Source organism: Aquila chrysaetos, chromosome 3, assembly GCF_900496995.4.
Source record: "Aquila chrysaetos chrysaetos chromosome 3, bAquChr1.4, whole genome shotgun sequence".
Classification (NCBI taxonomy): Eukaryota; Metazoa; Chordata; class Aves; order Accipitriformes; family Accipitridae; genus Aquila; species Aquila chrysaetos.
This window is the reverse complement of record NC_044006.1, coordinates 52,806,901-52,833,501: the sequence shown is the minus strand read 5'-3', so window position 1 is coordinate 52,833,501 and position 26,601 is coordinate 52,806,901. Positions and strand designations below refer to the sequence as shown.

The following is a 26,601-nucleotide window of genomic DNA, read 5'->3' as shown; positions in this document are numbered from 1 at the left end:
ACATCAATGCCCAGCTCTGCAGAATTAACAGAAATGAAATGAAATGAGCTGATAGCAATATTTCACTTTCAGTGTTTGTAATATTGCAATTTTGCAATGACTTGATCATAAATTCTGTTCTACCAGAGGCTCAATCTCCATCCCTGCCCACAATTCAAAATCTCTTCAGTTTCTTAATTCCCTTTGAATTTCTGAATAAAGATGATTTCTGGCCCTCCGTCTATTGGAAACAATAGCTTCCTTCTGACTTCAAAAAGGATGTGTCCCTTAGGGCCCTACTGGACTGTACTGCTGCCTTGAGAGTTTGGGCCATAAAAGAAAAGGAGGTTGACATGTCAATTTAGAGAATCCTTGATAGACATCTTTTCACAGTGACATTTCTAATTCAGTGTCATTGTTTTGAAAGACTAAAATTATTATTTCAAACAGGTTGCTTTAATGCATTATGCTACAGTGTTGCTTGACTGCTTTCCAGACTGGAACAACTGATAAAATGTGAAGCTCTCCAATGATTTTAAATCACTCTAGTCAGGACAGAGTGATTTAAAATTAGAGTGCCTCACATTTTTATGAGCTTTCAGTTTGCAACCAATGGAGGTCTGGGCAGTCCTGAGCTACAGCACTGTGAAAAACCAACTATACATTATCATCAGTTTGAAAATATTTGGAAATTGTAGGGATTTAGAGATATTTAACGCCACCATAACTTAAATCAGTGGCTGTACACTGACTGTAAAAAGGTTCAAGTTAAAGAAGTAATTGTACAGATACAACATTAAATTTTGTAGCATCCTGTGCTCAGCAGCCCCTTCATTCAAATCAGGACTCCTCCTAGCCCCTTGGTCAGACCATACATTAATACCTGCACTACTGCACCAAAGGAGATGTGGCTGTGTCTCTATGTGCAGCACAGTATGGGAAAGAAATGACACCACCTGCAACATAGGGAACCACCACCCTTTGGAGAATATCCTCTTTTTAAGGTTTAGTTCCTTCAGAGCTGCCACTTGTGCAGGACACCTGCTCGCTCTCCTGCTATCCTTCCATGCAGCGGTCCAACCCCTGGTAGTAGGGTAACAGAGAAAAAAATAAAAAATGTATACCACAATAGTATGTCAGTTCAGTCCTTTTGTTTTTCATTTATTTATAGTGGCAACTCTTCTTTAATTTGTAATACAGATTCAGAACAAGATTTATTGCAAACTACTCCACAAAGAATGAGATCCTTAGCAGCTGTAAATGGGCATCATTTCACTGAAGCTAATGGATTTACACCTCTTAGTATCAGCTGAGGATCTGATCCATTATCTGTGGACTCTAAATTCCTCACCAAGTTTTACCTCTTTCTTTACCACAAAAGTACTGACAGGAAAATGTTAGTAACAGCTCTTCTCTTAGTATCTTTCTTATTAATTTGAGTAGGCTCTTTTTTTAGTGACTTTTAACTTTGATGTTGTTAAATACGGCCACACTCTGAAGACTCTCAGTACTGGCGAATCTGTTTTCCTGGAATATCTTGTGTTGTTTTCAGAATTGCATGATTGTGTGACATCTGATCTACATCTCATACGTGATCAACTGAGTAGGTGCAACTGTGGCAGATGGCTGATGACTCACCTCTCAACACTGAACACTGGTTTGCTTTCTGAGAAGCAACATCTTCATATTAATTTTCAAAGTCTTGCAAAGATGTGACCAGTCTGCCTGGTTTGGTGGCAGGTAATGTAAGTTACAGGAAATGCACAGGGATGCAACAACAACATTTATTCTAGGACTGGGGGTAATATTTAAAATTCAATTTATGGGCTACTATCAGATAACTCCACAAAAGGAAAATAGGTTCACTGCTGTACTTTCTAAATTTTAGGCATCTAAATAGCAAAATCTGGATCCCTGAATCAGATGGAGATCTAGGCTTCTTACGCAAAGGAGAAACAGAATAATATCCAGAGAAGCCATTCACTTGGGTGAGGAATCAGGGAACACCAGAGAAAAGGATATGCCTTAAGCCCTCCTCTCTGTGATTTGGCTGCCCTGTTCCAGGCTGCGGGGAATACCATGAAGATTCACAGATAACAGACCTGGGCAGAAGGACATTCCCAGCTCTTCTAACACCCCGTGATAGATAACGTATGCACCTGCTATGCCAGAGACCTTTGCTCTGTTCCCTCCGCTGTTGACTGTCAGATTGAAACAGGCATGGCCCAGTTAGCACATGTAGCTTGGGTAGGCTAAGTTCTGGTCAGTTGTAAGAAAACTATTGCAAGAAGCCGCAAGTATAATGACATCGCCTCACAAAGTTAACTTTGTTCATTACTAAAATTAAAGCACCTCGATAACAGATTGTTATCCCCTCTCATTCTCACAGACTCCTTGGCCCAGCACAACAAGATGACTGGGGGGAACTCCAAAGAGCCATTCCTAAACCACTTACTTAATTTACAGCTCTATATACCATGCCACCACATGCATATATTCATTTAAAGCTAAATATTGTTATATACATTGCAATAGCTTAAATCAATAAACATCAATTTGTTTGCATGCACATAATTTCTGTATTAAAAATGTAATTAGTGTTTTAACAACCATATCCATACCCAAATACTTTAGGATCAAAAAACCCATGTCTGTCTCACAAGCATCACACCAAAATGTGACCACCCAGCTTAAACATGCTTCAGTGCCAAAGACTAACACATCTAAATGCTTTAGTAGCCTGTTAACTATTTTTTTTTTTTAAATCTTTCTGTGGCAGAGGCGTGTCATTCCCATTTCCACTACTCTTATGTCAACTAACAAAAGTTCCTAATAAGCCACGTCTCTCAGAGGCTCAACTGGTAACGCCATTAACGTTACCAAAGACCTGTGCATGACTAACAGCTGTGTCCTAAGGAAACTGAACTCATACCTTCCATTTCCACATAAACTGCCCTAAAGCTAAAGAGTATCCCAGGAAGAAAAGAAGGGAGGAGACGATGGGTAGAGAGGAAAAAAGGAAGATGTTGTCATTGCTGATTCTGCTTCATCCTGTAATATTAATCAGGTCTGACAGAGGAAGCCAGCAAGGGTGAGCAGGACTATAATCCATTAGTTACAAAGACATATTAATTTGATTAAGGGCTTGAACATAGTTCCCTTTCAAAGGTGAATGCCATGTCCATGAGTATTTGGAGTGATGTTCTCCATCCTTCTAGCCCAAAGTATACTCCATTAAAAAATAATGGAAGTGCTCCAACAGAAAAGATTTAAAATACCTCTGTCCAGAATAACCTAGAACTCAGTAGCCAGAGCTACAGCCACAGAAATAGACTACAGCATTCATGCTCCTGGTGACAGGGAGGGGAAGTGAGCATGTCTGCCCTACGTCCTGGGTAAGTATTCCCACTACCAGGCAATGCCTCAAAGGGAAACTGCCTCTATTCTATCATTTTATGGGCACCTGTGGGTATGTTCCTAAAATACCCTTTGGGGTGACTCCTGCTGCAGGGCTTTAGACTTTAGAAAGACATCTGCTTTTACTATCTGCTAAACATAAAGGAAATTCTTAAAATGGTACCAGTGTCACTGATACTCCTTGCCAGTTGGTAACTAAAAAACCCAGCATGCCCCAAACTAGCAAAAAGTGAGTCTCCCACCCCAAAATGGTATGTAATGATGGTATTTAATTCACACAGAAAAGATCTTTTGGGGCTGGTACTTCTCTCATAGTAATTTTATGTCATTCAAGTTCCACTAACAACTGTTGATTTTACACCATGGTGCCAAAGAGGTATATTAGATCCTTCAACTTCAAGTTATCCAGAGCTTACTCGGCTCATTTGGCACCTCTGTGTTGCTGACACATGCAGAACTTTAACAGATGGTCTTACAATACTGGCAGTTGTTTTGTACTGTGCTAGTGGTGAGGGGAAATACTCCACACAAACTGTCTGCAATTCTGGAAAATAAATGAAGTACAAATCCATATTAACCTCAAAAGCCAACTATAAAAAGTCAGATTAGTCATTTGACGATGTATGTGCTCTGGGTTAAATGCTCAGTTGCTGCAAAATGGCAGTATTTCCATAGAGCCAGGAGGGTGCTTTGCTTCAGTTTCTACCAGGAATATCCATAAAGACTGTATCATTAGAAAGGTAATGAAACATATTAGGAATAAGTCTTGAGACCCTTCCTCATGTGATCAGCCCTGACTATCAGCCAAAGTACCTCCATAAACTGGGTGTTTTCACATAAATAGTGAAGCAACAGGGTGCAAGTTAAGTGAATCTCTCTTTTCTCCCATGCCAAACAGCATCAAGAAATAACACATCGGCTACTGTGCAAATGTTGAAATCAACAACAACCAAGTAAACAGCAATTTTACATTTTTCCTTACCCATTTAAAAAGAGCTGAATGTACCACAAGCTGAATTCTACACTCACTAATTTCACTGGCTGCAGTGGAACTTGCACTGTACATAAAAGACCAGAATTGCTCCTCCTTGTTTCTGTGTGGCTAAATTTTTCTCTTTTATTGTGCCAAATTATCAGATATATCAACTGGATTGGACTAGTAAAGCATGTATGCAGAACAGTGTTTTTCAAAAGTAAACCCAACAATTTCCTTCACCAGTATATAATCCCCATGAACTATATGTTCACACATATGTATTATGGTCTGCTAGTGCAAATTTAGAACAGGCTTTTAGAAAATCATGTATGTGTTAGTCCAATGCTCACCTCTTCTATTTGCTTTAAATGAAACATAGCTTGAAACATATTTCAAAGAGAGATTTCAGAGGCTTGGTCATTCACTTCCCATCTATTTCAATATATTTACTTAGATAATGTCAGTCACCTTGTACGTTATTTTCACAATGCCATTTACATTGAAATACAGTTTCCTTAGGTAGCTTCAAAGCCCTAGAAGGAAGTAGAACCCTAAAAACGTTATCATAAAAGAGTCTTTCAAATGCAAGAGGTACATTCCAGTCTTCTGTTGGTACTGAATCAAAGCTGTATCCATTTTTTAAAAATTTTATTTTATCCATTAAGGTTGCTTAAAAAACATGGTTGCTGGAACTGACTGATGTTATGCATTTGTGACTTTGATACAAGTGAAAAGATCTTTATCACTTCTATGTCTAATTTTATACTGAAAGATCAAACAACTCCTAAGTTTGAAGCTGTTAACAAAAAAAATATTAAACCAACTAAATTTCAGATCGTTTTAATGTTTTCTTTTCCTCCCTCAGGACTTTTGCCAGACTAAAATGACACAACATACTTCCAGAAAGTAGTGATACAAATGCAAGATAATCCATCTCTGAAAGCATAAATTATTTCTCCTCATGAAAAAAGAAAAATCAAAAGAAACGTTAAACAGACACAGTCAAAATGTAGGAACATCAATCCCTCTGCTTCTCTTCCCAGGCGTAAACATTTTGTCAAACATTCCAAGCTATGATCCTCAATGTAGCACTTCACTATGAAATTCCCAGGAGAGGAGTTGGTATACATATGTTAGTATCAATAATGCAAGCACATCCTATCCTGGGAAGAGGTCCTCCCTTACAGATGCAGAATATGAGATCACATGATGGGAAAACTTCATGATCATCCTTCCAGTTACTGAGAACCTTCCCAGCTTCTATAACAACTGGTCATGGCTACCCCCTTCCTTGAGCCCATCCTCTGCAGAGTTCACCACAGGTCCACAGTGAACATTTCCTGCTCTTGGAACATATATAAACATTTCTGGCAAGAGGGACAAGAAGTGAAAGGAATATCTTGGGGAAACAAAAGGCAAAGGGAAGGGAATAGGAGCACAGGATTTATTTTATCCATTCTAACAATATCCAGCACTCTACCAGACACCTTCTAGGGAAGGTTAAAGTAGTCTTGGACTAAACAAAAATGGAATCATCTGCCTACAGCTGCAAGAAACGGTCATTATTAATGATTTGGAACGCTACATTTGGTGAAACAGTACAGATTCAGGGGATTTATAAATCTAAAAGAGAAAAAAAAAACCAAAACCAAGTGCAACACTTCCACAAAGAGATTACATCTGTTAGTGAATACAGATCTTTGTGCTGCAATTCATGTCCCAAGTTGGGCATTACTCAATTTTGATATAACAAAATCCTATGGAATCAAAACGCAATTTGTCTTTCTGATTTATCTCTTTGCCCTTCCTATCCCTTATTTTCTGAAATAATATCCAAAATCTTTCTTCTTAAATACCTTTATAGTTTCAGTAGGCACTCCAGGCTCTGGAACTTTATCCAAGTAAGTAGTCAAATCTTGATCCACGTGTTCAAACACCAGTGTTAACTTGGTCTCTCTGTCTGTTCGTGACACGGTGCACACATCGAACAATCTGAGAGGAGGAAAAGAAAAGAGGAGGTAATGTATACAGGAACCAGTACAGACATACATACCTTGCAGCTCATACATGTCTATTTAAATTTCTTACAGTGTATAGAATGGAAAAAAGAGCTTTCCAAAAGGTAGAGCAATCTTTGAGGTCTTGATTCATCAGATAGCTACTGATACATCAATAATATCATATTTCTCTTTCATGTGCGGATTCTGAAATAGGATTAAGTATTGAGAATTCACCAGCTGTTCAAAGTAAAATAATTACATTAAAAGAAATTATTTTTTTGGACTAACTAGAGTTAGTACAGAAAATTACTTGATATTTATCTACATTCTATGTTGCAGTACTTACAGTTATATAAAAAAAAAATTGTGAGAAACATTTTTGAGAAAAAATATACAGGGTGCTTGCATGCACCTTCAGTTTCTTCCCACATAACTCCCATACTCTTGCAAGTTCCTAGACTCAAGGAATACCTTCAGAGTCAGGATACAGTCTGGAAGAAAGCTTTGTGCACAAGATGCCACTACTAAGAAAGCTTTCTTCTCTCACCACTTTCTGACATTCTTTTACTGAAATTTCTTTATCATTTCACCTTGTTGCACAACATCAAATTCAAACTAATTTGCAAAGCTCTTCATAATGTCACATTCCTACCTGATGACTGTATTTTCTATTGTTTTCTCTTTTTAATTAAGATTTCTCTCATCTTCTCCACTTCATCTACCATACCAGCTTTAATCACTGTTTTATCTTTTTCACTAATGTCTGCCCATCCTTCTATGCTTCACACCTACACTCATACCAGTGACTTTCACTATCCTTCCTCAAGTCCTGCTTGTACAAAATCACAATAGGAAACCATCTTACAGATGGAAGGACACTTGCTGCCCCCTCACATACTTTACCAATGTGTTTATTCATTTAGTTTTAAATTGTACGGATCAGATTGCCTTTCTCTCTGAAGCGAGTCAGAAAATCAATCGCTACTTTTATTAGGTGACAGTAGATTTGAAAAATGTATGAATACAGTTACTGAGAAAAAAGTCTATACAGTTAAACTGAGGAACCTATCATAGATAACAAACCATAGTGTTGATACTACTGCTTATTTTGGTCATCATAGCAGTCACATTGTTTTATTATGTGTATCTTTCATCCTCTTACTTAGAATAACTGCTTCCTTACTTTGTGCAAAGTGCAGGATTTCTGATAACATTATAAAGTAGTATTTTTGTTCTTTGTCCTAGGACTAAAGGCTTAACATGCAGGATCTGTAGACAACAGATCACACACAAAGCCTTGGGGGTCACTGCTTTTTGAAGAGGACATCTGACAAACACACTAGAACACTTTGTACTGAGCTCTTACTTCTTACCTTAAATCTCAAAATATTTCACAAGAGAAGGGAAGATAAGAATTGGCACAACTGTCTGTGAAGACTGTAAGCCAGGTTTAAGAGACCAGTATGTTTCACTTGAGATGATACAGATTTAACATATTAAGGCTGTGGTCCCACTTTAACAGCATTTCCTAAATAATCTTTGGTCAGACACTTAAAAGTTGTTTATTAGCCACCGTGTTTTGAAAATGGATGCATGCACATTCCTTTTAGCTTAAAGAAGATTTTCAGTGAGTAATAATTTGGGAACCGGAATTACAGAATGTGGAGAGACTGTCACCCTACCTCTACTAGAAGACTAATTTGTACTTAATCTGTAATCATCATATGAACAAATATGAATTAAATTATTATGGTAACATAGTGACTGTTAACAGCAAATGTCTCGACACATTTCTCATAAAGACAAATGCTGTTCTCTTTATGATTCCCTTAATGGGGTGTACACAGAAGTTAGATGTCCTGTACACAGTGAACCAATTTTGTGAAAAGTCACAAACCTTCCTGAAAAGTGAAATTTGCTGGTATTTGGCTGGAGGTTAATAATCTGCAATATATTTATATAAATCAATGTGGAATGTAGCCGGACTGCCTATAACCCCAACACATGCAAATAGAGAGGAGCCAGACAGGTCTGAACATCTGAACATAAACACTGGAAAATATTTCCAACTGTATGATTCCTTTGTGTTGACCTACATTTACCTAAAAATGTTCTAAAACACCTTTTTTGCCAGGTATCTAATACACTGGCAAAATTATCTTTTCAACTATAGCAGAATTATAATTCAAGAAAAAAAAGGAAAAAAGATTTCACTGTATAGAGTAGAGAAGCAACACGTAATTTCCAACTCAGTGTGGAGGGAAATGCAGATTCTCTGTTTAATTCTTCTGTATGTGGCTTATTTTGATCCTGGCATTTTCTGGCACAGCAAAATAAGGAACTGAGAGGAGCGCAATTCTAGTCACCTATTACTGAGTAATAATATTATCACTGAGTAATAATATTATCTTTCCTTTTTATGCACTCTTTATGTGTAACTCTAAATGCTTTACTGTTAATAATAAAATCTCCAGATCCTGCACTGGGCTGGGTGAAAGCACATTGTGTTTACTCACAGAAAATACAGCTGCTGCTTTAGAAAGATAATAATTTAAAGCACAGCTTATATGAAGCCATGATATTACAAAAAGACAACATACGGCATTGCCCATGCTAATCGTTCTGGAAATAGATTAAGAAAAACACAGCCTCTTTATTTAGTAGTTTCTATCGGGATAAAACTACTTGTTATAAATTGTATTTTTTTACATCCACTGTGACAAAATCATCCATAAAGCTGTCTTCTTTAGCTAGGAACATCTCTGCTGGCTACAGTGCACATCTCTCAAGCCATTTCCTCATGATTTTCTGTACGTGATGGGTTAGTTTTGCATGTGATTGCCTCTCTAGAATAGGCAACAGCAAAACGCCTTTCATTTAAAGAGTTACTGTGTGGACACTGTCCTAAGTGAAGTAAATGTACCTCAATTAATACAGGATTTCCATACTGAATACTTTGTAAACACAAGCCCTGCCCTTCTATTGTACTTACAAAAGAAACGTTTGAATTATTTGATTAAAGTAAGATCCGCTATGGGAAATCCTGCAAGTATTTAACAAGATGTTTGGCTGAGAGTCATACACTGCCTGACGTGTTGATCTGAACTGGAGCATTGTTCAATAGACAGTTAGGGAGTACCTGTGTTCTAATGCAGACATTTTTTTCATGTTAATTGTACTAAAGTAAAAAAACCTTATCAGCTACAAATCTATGTCTCTGTTTTATTTTATGTGTCTAGTGCCTAGTGCATCTTACTATACCCTAGCAGAATACCTGCCTTCCTACAAAAATACTTTCTTTTTTTTGAACACAGAAAACTAGATGATGCGTCTTGAAGTCTCCATAGCTTCTTACAACATGTAATCTGACAAATGCAACTTCAATTCATCTTCATTTAACAATATACAGTTTGAATGTTTAATGCTTCTATAAGAAAACACACAGTTATGCCAATTCCTTTGAAAACTATTGCATCTACTGACTGGTACTAATTTTGTAACTGCTTCTAGAAAGTCCTTAAATGTTACTGGACTTGCTTTTGAGATGCTCTGAAAAATGCTATAAAGTTACCCACTTTCAAGCAGAATAAATATTTTTTTCCCAAGCAAACTGAGATAATAGTGGTGGAGATCAAACCCATCAGCCCAAGCCACCTGCAAGAAATACCAAACAACAGATCCGACTGTAAGACCTGAAAAACTGTAGGACATCAGTTGTCTTGGCTATTGTCAAACAGATGAGTAAGTACATCTGGAAAATTAGCCAGATCATAGTCAACGGGAAGACCGAAGAATTAGATACTTGCTGCCAATGCATCCAAAGGCTTATTGTTATTTTTATTGCAGTAGGACTAATCCAACATGAACACATATCCCTTTACTTTGCTGGTCACTCACAGCACTGAACAAAAACACAGTTCTTGCCCTCTAATGTTTTTCAATAACATGAATTTACTTTAATTTTCTTGGGAACAGTGTCTTCCTAGGAAGAGTTACTTTCTAGCTTATGCATGACAGAAAGAGAACTGGAGCTATTGATTTATGAGTAGGAGAAATGTTTAAGAAGACTGTGGTGTGGCAAGTAGTGGCATAGTAAGATGCTACAGTTTTAAGGTTTTGTAAGCCTGGACAAAGACTCAGATGGAAAGAGTTTGGTGGTCTCAACCTAACTCCGAAAGGTATATATCCACATGACAAAAAACCAGCACAGAATTTATGTATGATTGACAGTGTTTACACAAACACCACAGGATTGGGATACCAAGGCTATTACAGGTCATGATTGAGGTTTATTGACAAATATATGGAGGGGAGTCTTAATAGCTTCTGCTTTCACTGCCTTTGGCTCAGGTTAATTCTGTGAGTCCATAATTTTCAAGGGCACAGAAAATTTCAGCCTCTCACACCTAATAGGAGAGAATGAGAGTCAGGCTTCCTTTGAATCCAATTTTCAGCAGCCTTTGACTATTCTGTTCCCTGGAAACCACTCAGCAGCAAGCCCTTCATTCACCCCAACTTCTTAAACTATGTCCTCCTTGAAAAAAACAGTTCTCCCCATACTTTTAATATTAGCTACCTTCTCCTTACTTGCTTTTGAAGAGGAAAAAGACTCTGCTAACAGAATCCAGCCTCTACTTGGAATCACATGTACCCAAAGTATTGTAACAATGGGGTCGTATTTCAGATGAAGAAGACAACAGCTGGGCAAGTGGGGTGGAACATGTGCGTTAGGAGAACCATGTCCCACGTAGCAAAACAGGAAATAGAGCTTCACACTCTGAAATGTATGACAGAGCTCTTTCCATTTGTTCAGGACATGCTGCTTTGTCTCATCTTAATCAGCAATCACCTACTCCTCCATGCCTCTGAAAGCTATGCATTTCAGACGTAGATTTTCCTTGCTCAAAGCAGCTTTAGTGAAGTACTTTTAGATGAAGAAAGAGCACATGCAGATGAACAGGCCACCAAATTCAAAGTATCTCGTATTTTAAGTGCATTTTTTCTGGGATAACATTTGTAACACCACGTAGTAATGCAAGACCCAAGTTCAATTTTCAAAAGCGTATGGGGTCTTCAGGAGCTTCCCAAAGTGCTTGTCATGACAGCCGCAGCTGCAGCCATGTGCATCAATACTTAAGGTATGCCTCCACAGCAGACTGCAACATAATGCAGACACTTAGACCGTGCTCAGCTGACCCACCTCTGTACTGAAAATGTACAGCGTGACAGCACAGCACTGCCTGCAGCACGGTAAACTAACCACCATGAGCTCCATCCAGCAGCAGTCGGATGCCTAGAGTCAAACTCGATCAATTAAAATAAGCTTGGGTGTCTCTACACTGCTCATGACAACTTTACATCTCAAATCCTTATTCTCTACATTCCTACTGGGTTCTTAGAGTTTGTGAACATTTTCCTGCTTTGCTACCCTTCCAGGAAAGAGTAGCAGGATCTCTTCTTGTCTTCAGAAGAAACCTCTTTCAGGCAAATAGCAGAAAAGGGCAGAACATAACATCAGATAAAATAAATTATCTAGGACATGCAGATGTTATGCAGGTAGATGTTTTCAACTCTGCAGCCACTCATTCATTATCTGCTATGCACAGAGCAGAAAGAGCTACCACGAAGAAGCAATTGCGTGATGAAAGCAAGGCAGCAGAAAGTCCTATCCTGGAGACCTACTCCAGCAGAGCCCAGCCAATATTCTTGCTTATAGCCCACTCACCAGTGAGGTTTAAGAGAAGGAAGGGGATATTAGGATAAGGCAATCGTTCATCGCAAGCTGAGCTTTGTGCTTTAATTTTTTCCAGTCTCTCTCCCTTTCTGACTTGGAAAAATTATTTTAAATGCTTAGCTGTATAAAAGAGGTTTTTGTTCTTTAAGTGTGTGTGAGAAAGAGAGACAGAGAAAGTGACAGAGAGAAATAGATGCTCTTGAAAGCGAAGTAAATAGCACTGGCTAAAGTCCGATAGTGTGGGCTGACTGGGCAAGCTTTCAACACTCAGTACCGACTGCAGCCCTGACCTGCAACACCCCTGCTCTCCTGTGCTGGGCCCCAACTCGAGCAACGACGAGCCCTGGTGCCAGACTGAATGGGTTTGTGATGCAGACAAATGTCTGCTCTGATGAAACCACCAAAACTAATTTTCATTTTCAACAGAAGCCAAGATCTGTGCCCAAAAGATGAAAAGGCCAAGTACATTTACTCGCTGTGCCACCCAAGTCACTAAAAGATGCGTTTGTTAAAAAAGTTTTACTTCAAGGAAAAATATGCCTGACGATATTCTCTGCACCTCTCTTCGTTTATAGCAGCATGCTGTCTTTTCTAGCTCTCACACTGCCATTTCTTGTTCACCTTCTTTGTGAAGGGAGATTATTTTTAATAGGCAAGGACCAGAAATGGATCTGGTAAGGCTCAGTAATTTAAACAATATCCTGCCTTGCAGAACTTCACTTTCAGGACTCGTCCTACAGTTCACCAGTTTTTTAAATACTTAACTCCTCACCAGTCCATTAACAGCTTCATCTCATTGCAATTGATTTTAAATCCAAACTGGCCACACACTGAGCAATTGCCATTACTGAGGGAAAATACCAGCCTGCTGGTGCCTACACTTACTCCTGTGCGCTGCCATACCAAGCAGACTGTCAGATTCTCTCTGTGAGGGACAGGCCAAGTCACCCCCAAATCAGAAAAATAATGTGGCCTGTTATGAAGATAGTTGCTGACAGATTGTTTAGGATCAGCAATAGCTGTCTGACCTATTCATAGTGCTCTCATGTGATCCTGGAGCAAGCAAATGTACACTGTCTTTCACAGTCATGTACACTGCCGTTAAACAGTACTCAGAGCTTACAATAAGCTTCCATAAGCTTCCAGTTCAGTGTACAAATTAAAGACGCTCCCATTCATTGGCAGTGCATGTGCATCTTTTATTAAGTGTTTTCGATTTTCTGTAGAATACCTTCCTCAGGGACAGCTGCATTCCTTTTTACATTCCTTAAGTTTCTCAACATGTAAATAAAACTTAGTTTGAATATTGATTTTGTTTAATTCAAATGAAAGGAGCACAGAAGTTATTCTGGACTCCCAGCTATACCTGGTGCAAGATGGATACAACCAAATCCAGTCTTTATTCATGTGTAGCTCATAGTCAAACTGATTGTTACAGACACCACCTTTCAGTTTACATTTTGAAATCATGCTTGTGCCAAAGCTACAGGATCTAAACCTGAGTTGATCATCTCTTTCCTAGATTTAAATAAAACCAACAAATCATCTTAGGAAGACTTTACAACAGTATAAACTATCATGCATTCTTTAGTAGCTTAATAATCTAATCTATCTACACTTGAGACTTAATGGTGATGCCAATATATAAAAAATAACAAAGTATTCACAGCAAAAAACCAAATATCCTGTTTGATACTCTTCACCATCTCATATAGTTTTTTAAATCCTTGCAATGTCACAGCAGTTCCTGAGGTGTTTAATTCAGCATTTTTTAAGTGGTAAGTAATTCCAATGCAAATTTGATTGCAAGCTCTTACTTTTTAGAGAGGTATGGGGAAACCTAAAAAACAAGCAGGTACTGTAGAAGATGACAGAAGAGGTCTAATGTTTTGATGCTTACCCTCAATTCAGGGACTGCTGCTCCTGAATGACCTCCAGGTTACTCTACACCACAATTCTACGGGGGGATGGTGGCTGTACGCAAAACTCAGGTTCTGTTTGAGTCTGAATTAACCTTCCAGTGTACGCTAAGCCCTCAGGAATACAGGGAACCACAGCTTGACTGATAGTACTTCTGAAGGGCAAATCCAGTTGCCAGAGCCATTGAACAAGTAAGGTAAGGAGGCTTGCTAAATGGTGCAAATACACCTGAGCCCTGATGATGTTGCTACCACTCCCTAGGAAGAAGGGCCAGTACTGGCAGCAGCTGAAAGGAGCCCAAAGCTGGTAGGGTGATGGTGATGAGGAGGGGAAAGAGAGCACTAGATGCAAAATATCTTGCTGTGGTTCTTTTACTGGCATTAATAACAGCTTTGACTAAGACTCTCAGAAAAAGTATTGTTGTAGTGACTTGAGACACACCAACACTGTGTTTCTCAAAGAAGTATCAGGAGCTGACTTTTAGAAAGGGAAAACTTCCACAGTTCAACACCACTGTGAACTCCACTACAAAAGCAAAAGAGCAGGAAAACAGAAGAAAAAAAAGCCTTAAGAAAAAAAAGGCTAAATTGGCTAAAGTTGACAATACTGATATGCACAAAGTAAATAAATAGCGTATATGTTAGTAAAGACAGCTGTTAATTTGAAAACCAGATTCATTCTTTTTAATCCTTTGAATCATGTTGTTCTAATGTATTCAACGAATTATGATGGAAATCTGTAGCCTTCTTAATGTAACATGCTGTATATCCATGTATTAAACAGAAAGCAATTAGTATACATAGGAGTAAAACACAGTAAAACATTGCATCGCTCACTGTCATGCCCATTTGTTTATATTTGGGTTTATTATTATGTATCATTTCTTAAATACAACGTTCTTGGCTCTCTAGATGATATTACAGCAAAGAAAATCCTTGGTAAGAGAACGAAACAAGCACCACGGGGAGATCAGGTGCAAACTTCTTACAGAGTCTGTTTGTTTATTGCTATACAGCACGGTCAGTTGACATAACACAAGCTTTGAGCAGTATTTTATGAAATGTTTTTAGATCTGTCAGTAAAATACCTGCAATTTTGGAGTTAGTTAGGGTAGTAGTGTGCAAAAAAAACCTGTCATAGATCTTGATCTTGCACAATCCACTAGCCCTGAATGACCAAAGAACTTACGCTGCACTTAACTTTCAGCATGAAAATAACCTAAGTGACTTCTAAGGAAGTATACATCATCTAAAGCTTCATCTCCCTTATATGCCTGGTATCTTTCAGAAATGAAACCAGAGAAGAAAAAAAAAAAAAAAAAAAGAAGAGAGAATTTGTTGTGCACATGGAATGAAAGACAAAAGGCCAAAAAAGGTCATTTTTCTCTTCCTTATTCTCAGCCAGTCATTACCCGGAAAGAGCAATGTAAATCCCTGTATGCCGTTTAAACCTGTATCTAGTATGATGGTTGGTGTTTGTGGTTCCTGGTCTGGCTTCTCTTACCCATGCAGTGAGAACTCTATAACTTGGGGCCCTGCATGTAAGCTCCCCTTTTGCACCTCACTGTCCTTATCTGTACCACTCTCCCTCCTTCCTAACTTTTTAATTACCTTTAGGACTCAAGTTAATTCTTGAATATGGCCATACATCTCTGAAAACGATGTTCATGATTTGTTCCGAGGAGTTCATCGTAATATTTGTTTTTCCTTAAATTCTGAAATGAACAAAACTGTGAACCGTTGCTTTCCCAGTCTTCACCTAGGGGACTAGAAAACAGCAACTGATAGGAACAGTTCTTGTTATCATACAAATAGAAACAGCAATTTAACACCAGATATTTAAACCCCATGAAAACAACTTTTAAAAAATGTCTAAATCTGTTAAAACAATCTGTTTATGGATTCACTAGAACTGCTCAAAATTTCCTGAAAACGGACCAGATATATCCACCCACTTCCAACGCAAGCATGGTGGTTAGGCGGCGAACACCGTTGCCGCATTCAGCAATAAACCAAGTGAAAATCCAAAAGGTGTCTTACATTTTGTGTGTTGATTTCCACACATGCTTGTCCTGCATGAAGTTAAAAGACATAAAAATTGAGACGCAGTTCACAGTGCTTTTTGGCTACACTTCATATGGGGAATGACTTTGATCAGGCTTTGATGCCAGAGGTATTCCCAAGAAGCCCATGTGCCATGATGCCAGGGGCACCATTAACTTCAGACAAAGGGAATTCCTCCATTCACTTCAGCAAAACCTGGAAGGGAGCAGAGTGAACTCAACCGACCTCCCAGCGGCACTGTACCGTGTCCTGTTGCCACCACTAAATGTGCTATGAATCACATCCCATCTACCCAGAAGTAAATAGCACTCAGGTGATTTCCAAAAACTGAAAGACAAAGGCAATTGCTCACATGGGTAAAGAAAAACAAACGGGATTGGGCCAGGTTTTGGGAGGCAGCCAGATTTACGCACCTAAACATTGCACTCCTCTTTATACGTAAGTTGCTTTCTAAAAGAAAAACTGAGTGACAGAGAGTAAAATATAACTTCATAAGTGAAAGAAAACAGTGAGGGGATATTTATTCTAAAACCAAAGCATCAAAACTAAGGGAATACAAAGTTAAGGTAACACTTAAATTCAGCACATACAGAAGGCAGATTTAAGGCTTGCAAGAAAACTAACAAACAACTCCGCTGAACGTAGCTGTCTTTGGCTACCCATCGTCAGACAGTTCAAATGCCATCCATCTACACAACAGCCTAGGAGAGCTCGTGGAGTGCTGAGTCCTCCTCTCAGCTACTGTGGAAGAGATATAACTCATGTAATGGAGCTGCTCAAGGGTTTGGTGGTTAGTCTGGACGGATCATGTAGGCCTCTGTATATTCAAAGGAAAAAAGTAGGTTGGTTGAATCACTCAGGGAGGGGGTGGGTACTGTCTGTCCCTGCTTGCTATGGAAGATGCCTAGATGACTAATTTAGACAAGATGCTTGAATTTAACTGAATTTAGGAGACATGACTCTTTCCTGGGAAGACTATAACTGAGCAATTTTACTTGGTGGGATTCCAGATTATGTTCAATTGATTTTTGAAGATATTTAAAAATATTTCTTCTCATGAGGAACTTAAAATGAGGGAGAAGTCAAAAGAAAAAAAAAAAAAAGACACTGAAAATGCCTCTGCCCTATTCAGTCAAGCCCCACAGACCAGGAACAAGCCTAAAAAGCTCTGCACACAAGAGCCTTTACCTAAGCCTCATGAAGTCAGTACATGCATTTAACTGGCTTTGGCTCAGGTCCAGAATTTCCTTTAATTTGAAAGGGAGTTTCACCTGTGACAAACTTGCAGGATTGAGTTTAATATTCATGTTGTACAGAACAGAAACAAATGGGACTAATAAATCTTCAATAGAAATTTACAAGATTTTTCTGGCTTAATAAATTTAGCCAGGGGGCAATTACTCTTAAACACTTGATACATAAAAAGGGATCCTCGTTTCCATTAGCATGCAAATTCCTTATACGTTCCATCAGAATTTAAGACATTACATCTTACAAGTTTTTATAAATATGGACTTCACGGCTGCTCTTTTTCCCATTCACAGTCATTCACACATGGCCATACAAACTCCTTGGCTGTTATGTAATTTCTTCTACTAAGCTTTCTTTTTTTTATTTTAAATTAATTCATAGCACATGTAAAGAAAACTACAAGTGTCTATTTCTGTAAGATTCTCAGGTGCTTTCATCCTCCAGTTCTTCAGGTAGGAGTCTAATACACATTTCCTCCTTTTCCAGCCAGTTTACACGGCACTGTGAGCCAGCCGTTTGAAGATTAATGCACATGGAGTGAAGTATTCTACAGGCTGTACAGCTCTTTAAGTATTTCCTTTAAGCTCTTGCACACATATGTAAAAGAAAACAAATTAAAGATTATTTGCAGAGTTTGGCAATGAAAATGAGGTGTTAGTAGCATTTTGAGCTGGCAATAAATTTTATTCGACTGTTTTATTACTTCGGGGCAAAGGCAACTATTTCTTTTGGGGCGTCTTCTAGAAGCATGAGATGAGGGTTTACATTTTAATGCATGGATAGTTTTGAAATGAATTCAGCATTTGGTAAATGATACTGCATGTCAGATGTATATACACAACAAAACCGTATTGTGGTTGTTTTGCAACAACATCTTTCACATTTCTGAAAAAAATGAGCAAACTATAATACATCTACCCAAGCTCTGTGAGCAAAGGAGAGCGTGCTCTGCAACGTCCAGGCAGCCAGTGTCAGCTCAGGGTGAGCCGAGGAAGATCTGAGGACAGCAGAGCGTAATGGCTGAGGCTCCGCAGCACTAACATGGCTACGCGGCTTCCAGCTGGCTCAAAGCACCGGCAGAGCGAGTAGGCATCTGCCTGGGAATGAGGCAGGGCTGGCTCACATCTGCTTGCAAATGCTGCATGGACTTACAAAGAAGTGGACGCAGATTGCTTAAGATCACAGAGCAAGTCGGTGTCAAAACTGTCGAGCCTTAATTTGCCAGGAATTATCACTTCAGGTCGTCGGGCTCTTACACCATTCCCTAAGCTATCTGCTCTTCCTCACTTCAGAAAAATACTGGGTGAGACAGAAATTGTTCTAACCCTTTCTAAGCCACATATGAACTGTTTTATTAATGTAATTATTTTTATTTCAAGAACAAGTCAAGAGCCATCGAGGGCTGAAGGAGTTGCTCCTCATTATTTTCTCTAATGCACCCCCAAACGCTGCAATAATCCTATTTACCTCTGTTTGGAGAAACAGCACAGACACTTATACCACAGCTGATGGTCTTGAGCCTTTGTACAGTTGACTGAACAGGCAACACTACACACCATACAGGGCCCACAGAATCAGCACCGTCTACAAAAGCCTTTTCTGGCTGTGATCAGCTTGCCTATTCCAGTGACACGCTACTATTATTTTTGTTTTCAGTTTCCATCTTTTGTCCATCTAACAGAAACAATTATCTTTCTCACTTCTTCTTTAGAGCTTCCATTTATCTTCTGTTCAAATATGTAGTCAAGGAAAAGCCAAATTTCCACACTGTGAAATATATGTAATCATACTGGACATCATTATTTATGTACAATTTTTGTATGAATTTTCATGCTTATTGCACCACAGGCTTTTAATTAAGGTATCACTGGACTACAGTGTCACTGGACTACCAATTATATCAATTGCTATATCGTGTAACTTCTGCATTTGTGCAAACACTTAACAGTGGCACAGGCCTACAAAGACAAATAGAATTTTTTTCACCCACATGGCCAATATAAAATGGAATAGCAGGAGTCAAGAGTAGTTAAATTGAATAGATACAGGGAACATATGATCTTAGATAGTAAAGATATGGTGGCATTAATTGCAAGGGCAAAATTAGACATCATAAAATTGCCAAGATACGTTAAGTGATTTAGGAACCAAGGTCCCAAATTAAAAAATAACCCAGGTATGTAGGGTCGTCAGTACATTTGAGAATCACTTATTGTCCGAAGTGTCACTTCTTGATGATTTTCAATTAGTATCCCAATGCCTAAATCATAAGAAAATAGGATTGGAAGAAAAAAATGATATTAGTTGCCTGCATTAATAAGCACCCACAAAACAGACATTTATGAGGATGCACAGGTATCACAGGCCACAAGATGCTTCCTACCACCCCACAAGAAATGCAGAGGTAGAACGAGAGCTACGGCCCTGGAGCTTTTGCTTACGCCGCATTTTAGTTCGAGAGCCTCACCGTTACCCCAGGTCCCTGCAGCAGGAGGATATTCGTGAAATAAAACTCCTAAGTTATTCCAGGAAGCTGACCTCTACCATTTTACACAGGATATTAAATAGACCCCAGCTGTCTCCACTTAGAAGTGACTTAGTTCATATGTTTTATAAAGGTCCATTCAGCAGCTTCCCGAGTTATCACAGAATTGAAGTGACTTTCTGTGAAGAAAAAAGTCAAACTTTCTGGTGATTTCCCTTACCTACTTTTCATGCAGGTATGTCTTGGTTTTCAAACACCACAACTGGCATCTATATGTTCTGAAATGAGAATCTGTGCCTGGATTATGAAAATATTTGACTGTGAAATAACTGTCTCAAGTCCATTTGAAAGAAACATACACAGTAGAGGTTTGTTTTTTTTTTTTTGCTAAATCCAGGAAGACACAGTAGTCTTCATTTCCATGAATGCCTCTGTACGCAAGCCCCTATGGTATATGACCATTGATCTAAGCACAGTACCACCCGCGTAATTTCACTCCAGAAGGCAGACAAGTGACATGGATTTAGGTTTTCCAAAGCACAAGAACACTTTTTCAGGCTTGTGAAAATGGCAGTGATCAATATATTAGAAATGCCAAGATAATCATGTCCATTCAGAAAATTTTAGTTAAATTATTTCAGAACTCAAGAGTCTTTTTAAGAAGAGCCTCCGTTTAAAAGCTGACAAGATGATATTGCAATATTTTTGTATAAAGGATGTGGTCTGAGATGAATGAGTTCTGGAACTGGGTGAATAATGCAATTTAAAGATAGCAATTTCAGGCTTGAAAGAAGTAAGATCAAAGTGACCTTAAATTTTACAAGATTTGAAAAATTTAAAAAAGAGTCAATATTAAAAGGAGATACATAATGCCATCATCTAAATATTCCCTAAAACCTTTAAAAATATATATTTTTAAATATATGTACTGCCATATATGTACTGCACACAGGGGGAAAAAAAAGCCATCTGTTTCAAAAATTAGTTCTGCTGCTTTTAAATATTGACATCCCCTGTTCAATTGCCTGCTGCAGCAGACTCTGCCCCAGTTAGGTTAAGCCATTAGATGTTTACTCTTTTGGATATTGCCTGGGCTCTTTGCCACTCACATCAGGCTTTATAATTTTCATTTACTCTTTCCAGAATACATTTAATAAAAATTACTCTTTTATTATACTTAGGAGTGAGATGGCATTTCAGTTCCAAGTTCCAATTTTCAATGTCAGGTAACTTTTTAAAAACAATTAGCTTTTGGAATGTTTTTTTTCCTGGCTTGCCTTCATTCCCTTTCAATTTTTTCTTTTAACTTTAAAAAAGAAAACTGTTCAGACATTTTTAAGGCACAGAATTTAAACTAATTGCAGTCCTACATGTCTAATAATCCTCATCCATGTTACAAAATAATAATTCTGAATTTCCTGGTATAAATGCAGTCAAACCTTGAAATTTTCATGGTTTTTCTTTTCCAAATATAGACACACCCCCATATGTAATATGCATATCCAAACAGCTTAATAGAGCAACTTATTTTCTTTACTATAATTATATTGTCTTAGTGGTTCCATAATAAAAAAAGCTGTTTTCAAGCTTTGTAAATCAAGCTATAAAAGAACTAGCTCCAACAGACACTCAACATAAAAAATGGAGCAGAATCTGTTAGCATTATTGATTGATTTTAATTTTTCAGGTTATTACCAAGCAATCTGGGCTGACATGTTTTGAGATTATGGAAAAATAAAACTTTAAGTTCCAAAAAAATTATTCCAAGAGATGAAGGTATAGTACCACTGCTTTCCAAGCAGTCAGATCTTGCATAATTCAGAGCGGAATATAAGTTAGACACCGGAATTTTCCAGCTACTTGCAATTGTACTATCACGTAATTTTCTCAGAAGGAATTTGAGGCAATGAAACTATGTGCAGCATCAGAATTTTATCAATAATGAGGTAAGTAGCCCACTTAGTGGCAAATCCAGTATGAGACCAGTATGGCAGACTGAAGGGAAATGAGAAAAATACACAAGAGAAACTATATCTGAGAAAGCTTTGAAAGGTGCCTTAAACCACTTGTAGGCTGCATGAGTGGCCATCTCCAACACCCATCTTCAGCTACTCTTGCTCTTGTAAAAGATTAACCAGGTTCAACCAAAACAGCTTCTGCTTGAGCTTAAATTTGGGTACAGGGTAACAGGCAATGCCCACCCATTCCAGCTACATCCTGCTCCCCTTAGTACTTTAAAGCCAAGCACAAACCAGAAGCAGATTGTCTAAAGTCAGTACATTTCACAGAAACCCACACTCCGCTATTAGGAAAAGTACATCATTTTTTGCCAGATAAAAAAAAGTGTCTTGTACAAACCCCTACCAACAATCCATATACTACAGACTTTGGTTAATTAAAAAAAAAAAAAAAATGCCCTATAATGCTATTTTCTTATTCGATTACCTCCTCTAATTTCTCATAGTTGAAGTGCTCTCTGATTCCAATGCCATCTTTTTGTTCCCCCACACCCAAAATAATTTCCCATTTGCTTTCGTAACTTCTCTTACGTGCTGTACAAACTCCCTACTAGTCTTTCCACTTTCCACCTTAAAACTTGAACCTTACTGACTGGCATTAATCTCCTCTGGCTGTAGCAGGCTACAGTTGGGTGACCACTCTGCATTAGTGACCTGTGCTATCTCTGCAGTCAACAAGAGAGAGGCAGGCATTTCCAGAGGGCAATTCATTCTGCTCCAGCGTGGATACGGAGGGTGTGTGGGATGAATTATTCTCAGAAAGCCCATCCTCTCTCTGCACTCACTATGGGGAGACTCTAAATGCCTAGGATGGAGTACACTTTTAACATTCAGATGGTTAAAGTTAGATGTCTGCTGACAATTATCTTACATTCCTGTTTTATTTTTTTATGCATGGCTATGTGTACCTTCTGTGCATCCATCATGATATACTGGAGCAGAGCCATAAGAGGGAGAAAGAAAGTTTGGTGTCTCCCTTTGACATCCCTCATCGCTCTGGAGAGTTTGAGGAAGCAATACATTTAAACTGTCCTGTTATACCTAGCACCCAGGAAGAAGCTATAGCTCCAAAGCAGCAGCCCGGATTTCCAGTGACTGGACCAAGCAACACACCAGGGAAAGGTGTATGACTCAAGTGACAAAATGGGCTGCTACAAATCTCTAATGTTAAATCTAAGCATTTTCATATGCTTCCTCTTGACTGTTGAATTTTTTTATTACCTCCTGTTTCTTAATCTCTCTTTTCTAAAGCCTATTGTTACTACATCAAGTTTGGGAACCATCCCTTTCCCCCCAAAATAAGATTTAATTATTGCGGCCACTATGACTGTGTGTCTTGACTATAAGAATTTCTTAAACAAGCTATTGCAAGTTACTTCAGGCTATGCAGAATGGTCGCTCTTGCTTGCACTCCAGGAACAGCTGCTTCACTGATGGTGTCTGTAAATTTTGTCTTTAAACCTTGTCTGATTTGTCCACTTTATTATGAACAGTGGTTGAAATTGTCCTTTATTACTCTTTTAGTAAACTTAGTTGACTTTCCAGCTTCTCCCAGAATTATAGGCTCAATATCCTTTCACTGATCTAGAGGATGGCAGAAGATTTAAATTTGCTTTTTATGACTTAAGCTTTGTTTCTGGAGAATGGTCTTGCCCACTCTCAACTCTGGGTTACTGGAAACCAAGCGGTCTTTGAAATGTATTTCCTTACAGACATCACAATATCCTATTGATTTGGGACATTCTAATATACTTAAAATGTCTTCTAAAGAGACTCCCTCATCAGTGTAATTCACCTATCTGCGTTTTATCTATAGCCACAAATACCTTTCATTTTTAGTCAACTGGGTTACCTGACTCTTCAGTTCAACTCCTAACTATTCTTGCTGTTGTACTGACATGGTCTTCTGTTTCAGTCTCATTCCTGTTTGTATTTTTTCACTACTGCATAAAGATTTGCTTTTGAAATAACTGACATCTCTAAAAGATGTTTTAATCTGACCAAATAAAATGAAAAAGTAATAAAACCTTGATTTCTTAAGAAGAGAGACAACATGAATAATAAGCAGCATAGAATTAAGTAATGCCAGGCAACTCTGGTTTTTTTTAATGATGTTACAAATGAAAAGGCAATGTGATGAATGGAATTCCATGCAATGAAGAGATACAGGTGCTCAGTTCTGCAGAAGTACTAACTTGTCTGGGCCCTTCCAAGAATGCCAAATCTTTTAAGTTTAATGAGACATTTAATTCTGATTTTCAGACTGTAGTCACTGATTCAAACCTGTCTGGATATGGGTATTATTGCTTTGATCAAATCTTGTTCCTCAGCATTTTATAAAAAGCAAAGATGAACATTAAGGCAACAAATTGATTAGAGATGTCTGCAAGGAAACCACAAACATCAGTGGGTAGGCCTATCTCCATTAACAATCTAGAAGGTTATCTAAGGATACACAACACACTAATTAGAAGTGCAGATGCTGCTCAATCTCTATGTCATAAAGATCACAAATACAAACAAAGTATGCTGTTAGATAAAATTAGCAAAATGAGATTCACCTCATTACCTACTTCCTAGTAGAGAAAAATAATACAGGTCATTAACTTTCACTGTCCCAAAGAAACCTGGAAATAAATAATAAAGGTACTAGTGCTGTGCTAGTGAATAACAAGTTAGACATAAACTTTCAATGCTGTACAGCAATTAGAAAGTCTCTGTAGCTACAGAAGCATTTTCTCTTGAAGAAGGGAGACGTACATACCACTGAAATGACCGTGTCTGTGATGCAACCGGGAGTTCGGGAGTAAGCACAGCATTGTACAAATTGCTTAGGTGACAACATAGAGATAGACTTCAAATATTTCAGAGGGTACATACTAAGGTAGAGAGGAATTATTTGCAGTGCTAAAAGGGAATGTACTTAGGAGGAGTGAAACAGGTCAACAGAAACTCTGAGACCATACCAGTGAAAAACCTCCTAATGAAAGAACTATTTATATACCCCAGTTTGGTGAACTCAGTAGTTGCAGCATCTAAAATCTGAACGGTAAGGTCTCAAATGTGCATGTTTGATGGGACATCTCTCCACAGCCTGCCTGTCCTAAGGCATCTTTGTTCATCTTAACATTAGGAATTTATGATTTGAAGAACCAGAGCTGTTTGAATCAGTGTAGCTCTATGGACTTTAACTTCACCAGTGGAAACTCAAGCCTTAAATTTACAACTGTATTCTTGAATTAGCTGGAAGGTATGGATGCAATTCCCCCATCACACAGATGAGCAGTTAACTGTGCATATTGGTTTTCAGAACATAATACAAGCATAACCAGAAGATCTTCCTTCAACTGTAATCTTCCTGTTAAAACATTGTACATATGGTGATCCACTACTGCAAAGTCAGAGCACTTAAAGATCAGAACTGTCTTTTCTGGAGAATACCATCTGACTATAATTTATTGAAGGGCTGTCATTTATTATGAGACACATTGATATTCTAGACAGCCACAAGAGTTTTTCTAGGAAAATTATTTGATTACCACTGAGGGCAACTGAAAAGCAAAAATCATATACAATACATAATACTTTAAATATAAAGAATCTAATTTCAACTTTAATATGCAACATAAAAAAATCACAATGTGTTTATACAAGGAGGAAGGTGGTAGAAAGTCAAAGCTAGGAGAATCACAGAATGTAGGAATCTTACTAAGACTTACTAAAAGGGATACAATTTTAACATTGATACAATGTGTCTATGAGAAACCCACCATATTTCTATTTATATGTTGGATTTTATTATAACTCTATTCAAAATGCTGTTGCTAGGGATGTTTAAGTTTGTTGTAAATGAAAGACTTTCATGTCCTGGATCTGTTTTTAATATCATGGGGTTTTTTTTAAATGTATGATTATGTATTTCTTTGCATTAAAGGTTTCCAATTTTTTGTAGAAACACTCATGAGGAGTCCAATTCCTTGTCATAATGAGTGAAAGTTAAACGTGACATTCAATGGCTTCACAGCCCTCCCTTTTTAAGGGGAAGGAGCAGAGTGGGCAAAGTCCTCTAAGGTTGTTTCACTTCGGCGGTAGCTGTGTATCCAAACGAGTCCTCCCCCAAACATCTAAGCACAGTCAGTACATTCCCAACTCCTACTGCCAAGTTAAAATGAAAACGGTCTTAGTTCAGAAATGATTGAGGTGGTTTGCTCTAATCAAATTAAACCAGCCAAATGTTCTTTTCAAAGGTAACTGTCTACTCTGCAGCTGTATGCAAAATACCACATCAAATGTGAAAAAAAAAAAAAAAAAAAAAAAAAGTGATAGAATTCTATCCTTACAGTAGAGCCCTGGCTCCACAGACGAAGAGAAACAAAAGCACCAGTGCAGCTAGGAATTACATTCACAGAAAGCTCCTAGAAATATGCTAACTTAAGAAACAGTGAACAAACTACTGAAATTTCCAGTTTATAATTAATTGATTTCAGGGAGAAGGGAATTCTCTGACATTGTTAAACAGCAACAGACACCTTCAGTTATTTATCATAGGGACCACACTTCAAGCAGATATTAAAAGACTAGCCAAAGCTTCAAGTAAAAGAGAGAAAAAAAAAATCACACAGGCTTTTCCATTCTATTTCTCACTTCCTTTCTCTGTTTTTATCAAAACATGTAACATTCTGCACTGACTAATGTTGCAAAAGTCCAAACTCAAGAGGTTTCATTTAAACTCAGTATGATTCATCTGCACTAGAATTG

At 38.1% G+C, this 26,601-nt stretch overlaps 1 protein-coding gene across 5 annotated transcripts in view; it reads right to left on the bottom strand.

Moving 5' to 3' along the window:
- Nucleotides 1–26,601, bottom strand: part of CDK6 (cyclin dependent kinase 6) — a 208,720-nt gene that overhangs the window by 92,187 nt on the left and 89,932 nt on the right. For all 5 annotated transcript variants that reach the window (XR_003922689.2, XR_003922690.2, XM_030009190.2 and 2 more), the window contains one exon: nucleotides 6,229–6,364. Coding sequence is in view for 3 of the 5 variants with exons in the window: in XM_030009190.2 (XP_029865050.1) it covers nucleotides 6,229–6,364 (136 nt within the window). In the remaining 2 variants the exon portion in view is untranslated. The remainder of the gene's footprint in view (nucleotides 1–6,228; nucleotides 6,365–26,601) is intronic.